General features: G+C 39.8%; 1 protein-coding gene across 1 annotated transcript in view; it reads left to right on the forward strand.

Moving 5' to 3' along the window:
- LOC101863515 overlaps positions 1–6,800 on the forward strand; it is an 11,032-nt gene extending 4,232 nt beyond the window's left edge. Inside the window, exons 2-4 of the mRNA XM_005099986.3 lie at positions 873–989; positions 2,584–2,969; positions 5,094–6,800. Coding sequence (XP_005100043.1) covers positions 912–989; positions 2,584–2,969; positions 5,094–6,222 — 1,593 coding nt within the window. The 5' untranslated portion in view covers positions 873–911 and the 3' untranslated portion in view covers positions 6,223–6,800. The remainder of the gene's footprint in view (positions 1–872; positions 990–2,583; positions 2,970–5,093) is intronic.
- The last annotated feature ends 5,228 nt before the right edge of the window (positions 6,801–12,028 follow it).

Here is a 12,028-nt window from a genome sequence, read left to right on the forward strand (position 1 = left end):
TCTCTCTCTCTCTCTCTCTCTCTACCTCTGCATAAATGGACCGCCATTCTGTCGATATGCTTCTGTTTACTCAAACTCAAACTCAGACACTTGTTGAAACCACGCTGGCCAAATGTAAATAAGTACAGCGCTCCGACTACTCAAAACAACCCTCTTGTCTAAGATTACAAGCAAACCAAACTATTTGTCAATACAGGTATTTCTCTGCCAGAATTGATCTCATTGGGCATAGCAGAGGTCACAGTTCATCTCAACATAAATTTATTATTCTATATCACTTCAGAAATACAGTATTAGTATTCTCTGCCTCTGCGAATGTATTGGCCAACGTCAGATGTTGACGGAAAAATTGCTATTATTACGTACTGTAAGTGGGGCTTCAAATATCATCTACTACAATTACTTACAAAGGCGCATGACTACTTACCCTTCTGTTGGTTGAAATATGTTTTTAATGCCGAAACTATTACGATAAGTCTTTACACTCCTTTAAAAATTCGCACTAAACGAAACAGCAAGCATGAACGACTTGCAAGTGTTCAAACGTGTATCCAGACACTCGCGGAATGCGTTGATATGACCGACAAATTTAGCAGCAATTCTAAACCTTGGGAAGTAGTCTAATAATTCTTGTTTCGATTTGCTGTAACACATTTTCCAAGGAAACAACGTCAGGTCCCTGACGGAGTTCGAACTCAAAGCATTTCAGTTGCTTGCTTAACAGCTTGGCCACTGAACCCCTGAAGCTACTTTGTCCATGAGTCTGCAGTTTGTATCCTACCCTGACCTCTTCTTCAATACACCATGTAGCGTACCTTTTTTGTTGTGTGTTTTTTTTCATTGATATTAAAACAATCAACAATTTTTTTCAGCTCTCATCTGCTGGACTGGTTCTGAAAGGTAGACACAACATGAAGGTACTGTTTCTGGTGTGCCTGCTTGCAAGCGTGTTGCATGGTTCTCTGACACAAAGTGGTAATGAATCTGAGGTGAGCTGTATTTAAAAGAGTGGTACAAAATCGTTCTCTTTCTCCCCCCCCCCTCTCTCTCTCTCTCTCTCTCTCTGTCTGTCTCTCTCTGTCTCTCTCTCCTTTCTCTCTCTTTCTCTCTCTCTCTCTCTCTCTCTCTGTCTCTGTCTCTCTCCTCTCTCTCTCTCTGTATCTCTCTTTCTCCCCCCCCCCCCCCCCACCAACAATTTGTCTCTGTCACTATTCTTTCCCTCTATAAGATATTATCTCCCTCTAATATATGTATGGCACCGTGGTGAAATCAGGCACTCGTCCAAAATATTATAATGAAACAAGAGAAACTTATTTTTTTGCCCATTGTGCATTTATATTATTTCTTAGGGCTCAACACTTTTTACGCCAATTCAAAAACTCATTTCTGAGTAGATTTTAGGGAAAGATGTTGATGAAAGGCACACAAAATGAAAATGAATAGTTTTCAAGAACACCCAAGCTTTGGAAATGACCAAACTTCGGAGATCATTTTTTTTCTCGCTTGTCTGTACCTCTGACACCAGGCCAGCCGCACCTCATTCAGTCTTTAAAATAATATCTGTTTTAATTTAAGTTTTAGTTTTAGAAGAGTTATAACGACGCTCGCAACTGCATAGGGTCATATGAGCGCCAAGGGGTGGATGTTAACAGAGAACTCCTTATGGGAAACAGACTTACTCTGCTCATCTCTCTAGCCTCAGTCACAAAGTCTGATTCGACTGTCAAGGCATCCCGGAAATAGTGGGTTACAAGAGTGTGACAAACATACAAAGCAAGTAGAGGGAAAATGACAATAGTAAGGATTAGGAAAGAAAAAGCAGCAGTCCTGTTGTAGATCAGGCACAGTTATGAGCGTGGCACTGATGAATCAGCCCATTTACAATTCTACTGCGCAAGAACGAGAAATGTCCCCCCTTTGGGAATGGCCTAAAGACACTTCAGTGAGGGGCACCGCCCCGGGGGATAAATAATATCTGGACCTCACTTCAAGAAACGTGGGTATTATTTTACCAAAAGCTACCAGAATTAAAGAACAAGCTGGAAGACAATACCAATAACTCTGTATGCACAAAAACGAGGAGCGCCCAATTCTACCACGTTGCGACACATAATTTATTATCATGAGCACTCACCCAAGCACATTCCCCACAACGGCGTTTGTGGAGGGTGAGGTTAGGCGCTTTGGCGTCGCAGGTATAAGACGTATGTTAAATTTCTGTTTGGGGAGGTTTTTAGTCAATTATTGTCTTAGTCTTGTCTGAGCTTGCTTTCGAGTAGGGACATACGCCATACAAATGCTATTGATTATTTATTGTTATTATTACTACCACCGGGACTTTGTATCCCTTCTTCTCTGCTCGGGTTGGATGGAAGCATCCTGTCTCCTACATGATCTAATTTTTTGTCGATTGAGGCATAACACGTATTCAACTACGACAATGGCATTACCCTCTTGAGGAATAAAACACTTTGTGGGCGATATCGTGTTCTCTGTTAAGCATTTATTTCTTTTCGACAAAAACTTCCGCTAAGTAAAAGCATAACACCACTAACTTGCTACAGGAATCGATTCTTTTTGCAGGATAAACTAGGCGAGATAGAGGAATTAGTCAACGCTTTGGGACAGAGTCTGGTACAGTTATCGGACAAGGTCGACAAACTCCTGGACGACAAAAAGGCTCCTGGCGCCAAAAAGAATCCAATATGGCTTCCACTGAAGTTCGAGGAGGCGCGAAGGCAGTACGGGGAGAAAGAAAACGAGTTCAGCTTGTCCTTCAAGAGCGCTATCCGAAGTCCTGACGTGGACATCTTGTGGAGGCTTCAGCCCGTGGGAGAGACAAAGATCGTCAAGCTACAGCCCATCACGGACTCCAACCCCAGCGATGACCCGGCTTACCTGGCAGAGGTCAAGACAAAGGTCAGAGTGGACAAGAGAGGAGAGCTCACTCTCACTGTCTCGATACAAGGGTAAGAATGTGCTATTTTTAGCTTTTTGTTAGTTTTAATATTTTTGTTTTGTTTTGCTCTGTTTTGTTTTGTTCTGGGTTTCTTTTTTTGGGGTGATTTCTTTATTTTGATTTTATATGGTTTTGGTTTTAGCTTTGCTGGGGGTGGTTTGGGGGGGTAGTTTTATGTGCTGTTGTTGTTGTTGCTCGGTTTTAGTTAGGTTAAAGAGAAGCAGATCAGCACAATAACGTTATAACGCTTATTATTCAGCCAGGAAGGGAAAATGAATTTTACAAACCGAATTGGCAAGGAAAAGAGAGGGATGCGGTAAAGAAAAAGAAGGATCTGCAATTGAGGTCATGCAACCATCCGCTCTAGGAATTCAGATTAAGGCGATCTTAGTCACAATACTTTTTGTTTGGTGTGTAGTAGAGTTCAATTAACGCACCTTTTAAGATTTCAAAACCTTAACGTTCTTGAAGGGGCGGGACCTCCGATTTTAACACACAACTTCAATAGAACAAAACCAGACAGACAGAGGACTGTGAAATTTCATCTCGCAGACTAATTTCACATACGCCTTTTCTGAGATTTGAAGAAGAGTTATCCGTACCTCAGGCAAGCATAATACCAGCTGAGCTACAGGGTGTGCCCACAGGCTAGTTCGTTTGTAAATCGTAGTTAAGATGGGACAAAGATGCATTAGTCGTACGGGTTCGACTCACCTTTCAAAAATTGATTGCTCAAGTGTGGCCTCCGATTTATATGAAGCCTAGAACTTCTGGCCCATTCTGGGGTTTGATGGATGGAAGGGGGCTACATAGTTTGGCTTAATAACGTATCTCGTAATTACATACTTCATTGAAAAAGCACTCAATAAGATATGTGATCCCATCTATAACTCAGATCCACACTATTGAGGAACTCAGGCACGACACATATTCCGACGAATGATTAAAGGAAATAGACATCCAAATACCACCTTTTTCAACTGAACAAACATTTATTTGGTTTCAAACAAAGTGTAGGTTGATTTTCCTTACTGTGACTGATGTTGGCTCTTTCCCTTCCTCGTGCTTAACTTTTTTGTGACTGAAATTTCTCGAGCGACAAAAGTCGTGATTAACCTCCCTTCATCAGTCGGGTTGTTGACAGATTGCTTTTTAATGTAAAAAGGGGGGTCAAGTATCTATAACACACGCCTTAAGAGGACTAAAATCATTCTCGGCACAAGACGCTATTACATGTACTAATCATAACATCAACAAGTTGAGCGGCCAGGGGGGAGGGGGGTGGGAGTCAGAGGAGGGTGGGAGTGGTAAAAGGGTTAAAACTATTGACCAACAGTATACAATCAAAAGCTGCAGCACCGGCATAGGTAGTACAGAACACGTGCACATCTATGCTGAAGTAATTTTTTTAAAATGATCCGAAAGAGTAAAAAGAGACAAAAATACCTCATGAAAATGGAAAGTTGGCGCCTTAAAAACTGATCATCAATGATTCAGTTCGTAACATTTACTTTGTACTTTGTATCTTCTTTTGTCAATGCCTTCTTCCGTTTTCTTATATTCCAACCGCTCAGCCAAAATATTCCACTTTCGAAAAAATGCGCTTCTCACTTTAATTAGTCTGAAGTGTTGGTCATTTTGTATTGCTGTCATCTGTGTGAAAAGTAGTTCATATACATCCGACAATATATTTTTGTCTACGGCTGTTTATTTAAGTGTTTGTGTGTGTGTGTGTGTGTGTGTGTGTGTGTGTGTGTGTGTGTGTGTGAAAGAGAGTGAAAGAGAGTGAAAGAGAGAGAGAGAGAAAGAGAGAGTGTGAGTGCTGTGTGTGTGTGTTAATGTGGGTGTTTGTGTAAGAAAGAGAGAGAGAGAGAGAGAGAGAGAGAGAGAGAGAGAGAGAGAGAGAGAGTGAAAAAGAGAGAGAGAAAGAGAGTGTGTATAATGTTTGTGTGTGTTTCTGTGTGTGTATGTGTGTGTTTGAATGTATGTGTGTGTTGGCATGTGCGTGTACGTGTTCACCATACTGCAGCAAATTTCTCGTTGTGAAGATCACTACGATTTTATAATAATTACGTTATGTCATCTTCTCTCATCTTGTCTCATTAACTTTAATTCATTGTTTATTGTTGCCCAGGTATGAGGTACTGTTCTTGTTTGACAACTCCGCCCTCACAGCCAGACAGTCGCGCAGCCAGCGAGACATTCCCTTTCACAACTTCGCCGTGGACGTCCCGGAGACCGTCAGCTACCAGAAGGGAGAACAGATCGTCCTGCCTGTGGTCGCTAAGAACGCAGGAGAAGACAAGTACAAGATCAACGTGGGTGTCGACTTAATGTACCTGGATCCTTCCAAACACGTCGCTGTGCACAGCTGTCTCCAAAACGGTCAGGATGATATTGTCTGTGAAGCCGATACGAAGACGAAATACTTCTCCTCCATGGATCTCGAGCTGCTTGTAAACACGGGTATAGTTAACCCTAACGGTTTCAGTAAGGTTTTCTCCACCTTCCAAGATTTCAGCGCTCTCGTCAGCGGTGTTAGGTTAACTAGAATTATTAGTATAGTTCCTGACGGCCAGAAAGAAGCGTTCCCCAAAGATTTCTATGACGTAGTAGCTAAGAACGGAGAGTGTTCTTTCAGTGAGAGGAAATGCGACATTCAGTGCACTGTCTATGGCAACGTGAAGAAGGGGGACGCCAAGCCCGAAGTGACCTTTTCCAAATTTGACGAAGACGACAAACCAGAACCTCTGATCGGAGGAAGGGTCCAGTACACCGACAGCCCAGGACAAAAGATAGCCGAAACAGACTTCAAGGTCCCGAAACCTGACAAGGACACGACTGAAGAGAAATTTGTTTGCTCCGTGAAACCTCCTAAAGGGAAGAAAGTAGAATCAACCGCAAAGGTCACATTCTCTTTCAAAACGCATGTAGTCGAAGAGAAATCGTACATGGAGATAAATGAAAAGCTGGCGAAGGTCAGGTGCTCCGCTACCGGTAACCACAGGCTCGAGACCATGGCTACGCTCCGCGTGAGGCCTCCAGGTGAGGAAGATTACGTCGATTTGAAGTACCAGGACCTGGGCACCATGAAGGTCGGCGCTCGAGAAGTAGCCAGTGTGTTCACATTCCCGCATAACTATGGCCGGATCGACATGAACCGTGTGGTGGCGACCTGCTACACAAGGGACAGGTCTGGGGGGTTTGATTCCTTCGTGCTCAGCAAAATCACATACTTGAAGCCAGATTCAGATGGCAATTAAAGTGACGTGTGATTTTAAATCATCAATTTGAGTTAACTGGGGATTTTTTTTACATCACTTTTGCTTCGGTGAATGCTTAGAATCCCTTCTTAAAGTAGATCGGAATTCTATTTTTGAACAACCCAGTACCATGGACTAAAGGTATACGAAGTTTTAAAAAACTATTATAGCATTGATAACATGATTTTGGAGAAAAAAAAATCACTCGATCTAAAAACGGGTAAAAACAGAATCCCAGAAAACATGGTATTGTAAATTTGTCCTCCAAATATTAAACAAAAGTAGGGGGGGGGGGGTATTTATTGTCAAGATCTACCTATCTATTGGAACATTAAATCATACCTCAGCGTTTCAAATTATGTTTAGACACGTTTTCCCCACACAAAGCCTGGTATGCTTTCATTTCTCGAAGGCCGAAGTTTCATTTTCAAATTTACTTCTTAAGGTTACAGTCTACTAGTTTTGTCACACAATGTTAATTCAAATTGTAATGTCTTTTCAGATTACATAAAATGCTATACCTTGCGGTTATGTAGAGTGTTTAGCTCAAATCACTATATTATATTATTATTCAAGGTCTCTTTGAATATTCTTTTCGTTTTGATTATAATCTAAAACTAACAAAACCACATGCATGTATCATATACCTATGAATACTGCTTATTATTCATACGTGAGGCAGCGCGGTGGAATCAGGCTCTCGTCAATTTTTGAACATGTAAAGTTTTTGTTTTGGTACCATCTTAAAGCTTGTTTGTTTGTCTTTATTTGGGTGAAAAAAATATCCATTTATCTTGAATACAAGTCCAGATATATGGGAAAGACTGAGGTGGGGGTCACATATTTTCAGAGGTAAAAATTAGTAAGAAAATGGATGCCAAAGATTAGTTATTTCCTGAAATTCTACATTTTTTATGTGCCTTTAATCAACGTTTTTCAGAAAAATTCACACAGAAATGAGTTCTTTAACGAGCATGAAAGGAGTTGCGCCAAAAAACATACATTTGATAAAAATTCACAAACCTGCGGAAAAATGCAAGTTTCTTCACTTTGATTATTTTGACGAGAGCCTGATTCCACCACGTTGCCTCACATATTATATTTAACTTAGAATACCGGAATTTAATCAACAGAAGTGAGCGAATTCATAAAATAACGTCAGCAGGAAACGTCTTCAAGTTTATAAGTTTATTTGATTATCACTTTGGCAATGCAGGAGTCTCGACGTTACGATCACGACTTGAGACTGTTGATACAAGTCTCACCAGACGCCCAGCTTGTCATTGTTTCCCGATTACTTGTTGGATACTGAATAAAGAACCGGTGGCTATATGTTTTAACTAAATAAAAACAAGCAATCTGGGGAGGGGGGGGGGGGGTAGCAATGCTTGAAGATGCCCTGTTTTGGAACATTAAAATAACACAGGCAAAAACCCCCAACAGAACTTCATTATTCATACAAATTGTTTATTTCTATATTGTTTTCGTCATCTGAAACTTTAAAAGGCAGACAGGAGCATACATACTGTGAACTAAGAAGATTCGTGTTTCTAATTGTATTATTGGTTTGATAAGTGCCTTATATGTCCTTAATGAGTTAAACATTATGAAACCTCTTTTTTGGCAAACAGGAAAACGTTTCCTGGTTAAACAAATCAACAGCTTACATTTGTACTAAAAACAAGAAGGATAATTACACATTTCAACTGCAAAAACAACAAGGAATACTTGCAGAGACGGTAACGGTTGTATTCGAAGGGGGTATTTGTAACGAAATCTAGTGTTTGTCGAAAACTTAAATTGTGCTTGGTGTATACAAGAAAAACCGATACCAATCTATGTGCTTAGAGCTTTCACCGACTCTTACTATTACTTACTAAAAACGATGATGCAGATGATGGACTTAGAACTTCATCAACTCATATTATTGCTAATGAAATATGATGATGGTGATGATGTTATGATCATAAAATAAAGTATTGCTTTGTCTTTAAGATGGTTTTTCTCATGCTGCAAATATGTATTATTTTACAAAAGGACAATGTGCCTTAAGCAAAAGAAAAAGCCAAGAACAATATGTGCGATACGAGCTGTATTGAATCCTTAAAGTTGTTGTAATTATGTCAATGACGACTATGCTAGAGAACATGTATTAACCTACAAATAAAATTAGAATCTTTACATCCTGGTTTTGACTTTTTCAAAAATATGTTATTGAGTAAGTTTGTAATGAATGCATGAAGTATACTTCGTCGCCGACATTCATCGTTGTCGTATGTCAAAATAAAAGGTTTTCAGGACAATTCATTAAACATCCTATTATTTTGTGCAGCATAGTGTGATAATACATAATATTTATTTCGTCAAAATTTGTTACTATTTTATGAAAAGGGATGAGACAAGAACTAATCAATACACCTTATCAACCTCCAATACATACGTGATTTTAATTTATATATTTTGACATATTATTACAATGGTGTATCACGGCGACGATTTGACTTTAGACGGAGGATGCCCCTACGGCAGCTACTTCCATAATAATATACACAAACCACCACCACCACCACCACCACCACCACCACCTCTCCCTCTCCATGCCCCCCCTCACACACACACACAGTAACAGCCCTTCTTTAAAACAATTGATCAAACACATTTATCATTGTTCTTAATAGTATGTGTGATCTCTTATTTTTGTTCTTGGTTAAGAGAGTTTAACCTCTCTCACAACTGCATAAAGTCAAAATATTAACATGAGCGCGCGGTGCGATCTCTGCTAGATCTTCATTACACATTAACCGAGAGCTTCATTTTCCATAATGGAGATGGGCTGCTAATGTGACGATTTATTACCACCAACAGCTCGTTTTTCATTAAGTTTGTCTTACAACTGTCACGCGTTTCTCACCACTTAGCGGGAGAAATATTCTTAATTTTGCTCTCCCCAGCTGCTCCTTAACTCTGGTCTTGTGGTTACCGTCAGCGATGTGCAATTAAAGATGGGAGTTAGATTTCTGAGTGGGAAAAGATATCAGATGGCTGTTGTTTTTTTTCTGCTATAGTGAACCCTACAAGTTTGGTGAGGGGGCGTGGAAGGGTAGGGGTGATGTAGTTGGCTCGACTTAATGTCATGGTTGTGTGTGTCTATAAGAGAGTTTAAAGGATGCGGGGGGGGGGGGGGGGGGGTAACAGCTGAAGGCTATCTCGCTTATTGGTAGATCAAATTTTGCCGAATTTCACACATATAACAAACATAGTAAAAAGTATTAAAGTCCGCCACCAAATTTGAGAAAAAAGTTTCGTGGCCATCGATACGGCGGCCATACTGGATTTTGTTGACATGTCTTACGTAATGAATATCGCACATACTTTTCATGGCTATCGATTTTATTTTTTTTGGGCATACATACATGTTAGCTAACATTTTATTTACAAATTTGTCTGTTGAATTTTTTCCTAAACAAATTATATTTTTTTTTAGGAATTTTTTTCTTGAGGTCACATTCAAGTTTGCAAAAAATCCGTGAAAATCCACAGTCCGGACACAGCCTACAGAGTTCTATTCCAGATATCAAGAATTCAACAGACACATTTTAGTAATACATTTTCTCTTTATGCTGTGAAAATTTAATGAAGATTGGACGAAAAATGGTGGAGTTATTCTAAAAAGCATATAGAAAACCCGCGTTTTAAGAAAACGGGCGATAAAGAAAAACAAAAGATTGACTTCATGAGGAAAGGGTGCTGACCAACATGCCCGGTATGGGAAGAAATGAGACTTTAGTGGGTTCTTATGCGATGAAATAGTTGTAAAAGAGGCTCAAGAAGCTAAAAATGCCTACAACTCAAAATCCACAATTTTGAGCGGAATCGGGAATTTAACATTTACTAAACGCCACCACTACAACATCACCAATATTTCCCAGCATAACTATCATCACCACCATAACTACCACTACCATCACCGCAACCACAACCATTACCACTACGAACAGCGCCACCACCATCACTAACAATATCAACAACAATGCCAACAGCAACAACACTACTACCACCACCAGCAGCAATAATCATAATTAAAAAAAAACACAATTGCAACAGAAACAACAAACAACATTAACAACAACAACAATAACAGTAACAACACACCGACAACGACAGCAACAACAACAAGATTTTAGAGAAGCCCTTGGGTTATTATAAAAATAGCAACACGAACAACAACAACGACGACAACAGCAACAACAACACGATTTGAGAGAGCCCCGCTGGAACATGGAGAACATTTTCAATACACACAAGACCTGGGAGGTATCGCCCATTACACCAGTGTTGCCCACTGTACTGGCGATGGGCGATTGGTCATTTTGGTGAGTGGTAGGGATCACCCGGAAGTGAAAAGTATTGTTATTCCCTGCTTTGAAATACTTGTATGTGAGCGGTTCGAAAATTTTAGCTTTATAAGATAAGATAGATAAGATAAGATAATACTTTGTTGTCCCAGGGGGAAATTTTTCTTGGCTGTACAAGACAGTAAAAACACGGGCAAGTATACATAAAAATTACATTTCATTACTCTCATTAAAGTTCAATATGAAAAGAAATGTAAAGCTGACAAAATGTACATATCACATCAGATGCAACATTCAACAACATGCAGGAATTTAATGACAAGTGGCAAAAGTGGGCGCTGTGTATAAAATGGTTGACAAGCTCTGTATTGGACCCGTGAACAGATTTTAAAAAAAAAAAGAAGAAGAAGAATAGCATTAAAATTCATATGCGCATGTGTGCATTATCTTTTGTATCCGGACGGTCTACTTCAGCTCCTTACATCACACACCGTGACAATGACATAGACATCTACAAGAACATTGTTGGAAGTAATCATAGACTTATTCATAATACCCAAGACTGTGCGCTCTGACGTACTTCTGGTACGCCATGGAGCGCACCAAAGATCCCACTTAACAGGATTGTTCACTCAGCTAAAAAAGTGTCCGAGGAAGTCCGGGCATTGATTCAGATGTCGTTGTGTGTTTATTTTGATGCTCTCTTTTGTTTCTCCAGAAGAATAGAAAAAGCAAAATTTGTTAGTTTCACTTTAGTTGTTTTTCACACAAGTAGGGTAACTCTGTTCGCAAAGTCCGCACTTTTTCAAAGAGGGCGCCACCAATTTTTGAGGAATTTTTTTTTTAATTGGCTCAAAGATAGGAGTGAACTCTTTTGTTATACACGATCTTTGAGCGCATCAATTAACTCAGTTTCGAATCAAATGAACGGCAAGAATGAAAATAAAGCGTTTGCTGTTATTTTGAATTTCATTTACCACACCTATAGTGCGCACCAGTGCAGCGAAGATTTTATAGAGAGCAAACCCCAGCGGCCATGACAGTGCCTGGTCTAAGATATTACAGTTCAAGTCGATGGGAGTAAAGAATAATTTTTGCTCAAAGTGCCTGTTTGGAGACAATAGGGAGAAAGGGAGACATATTGTGTTATTTGAAATACATGTAACTCTAAAATGGAACCGGTTAAGAAAGACGTCATATTTCCAGCCCCCCTTCCCCCTTTCCCATTTTTAAAGAAAAGAATTTACTTCCTCTCTTCCATAACTCCACCTGTTTTGTTTTTCAAATTCTTACTTGTTTCGCTTGAGATTTTTTATCTCTAGTCTTTACCATCTCTCCTTCGTTTTAAAGTATTTTGAGGTTTCTCTTTTTCTATATCGCTCTCTGTATCCTTTTTTTGTTGAATGTTTTGTTGCTTTTCTTGCGGGAAGACATGGAATTCCCCCCCCCCC

This window comes from Aplysia californica, unplaced genomic scaffold, assembly GCF_000002075.1.
Source record: "Aplysia californica isolate F4 #8 unplaced genomic scaffold, AplCal3.0 scaffold00232, whole genome shotgun sequence".
Classification (NCBI taxonomy): Eukaryota; Metazoa; Mollusca; class Gastropoda; order Aplysiida; family Aplysiidae; genus Aplysia; species Aplysia californica.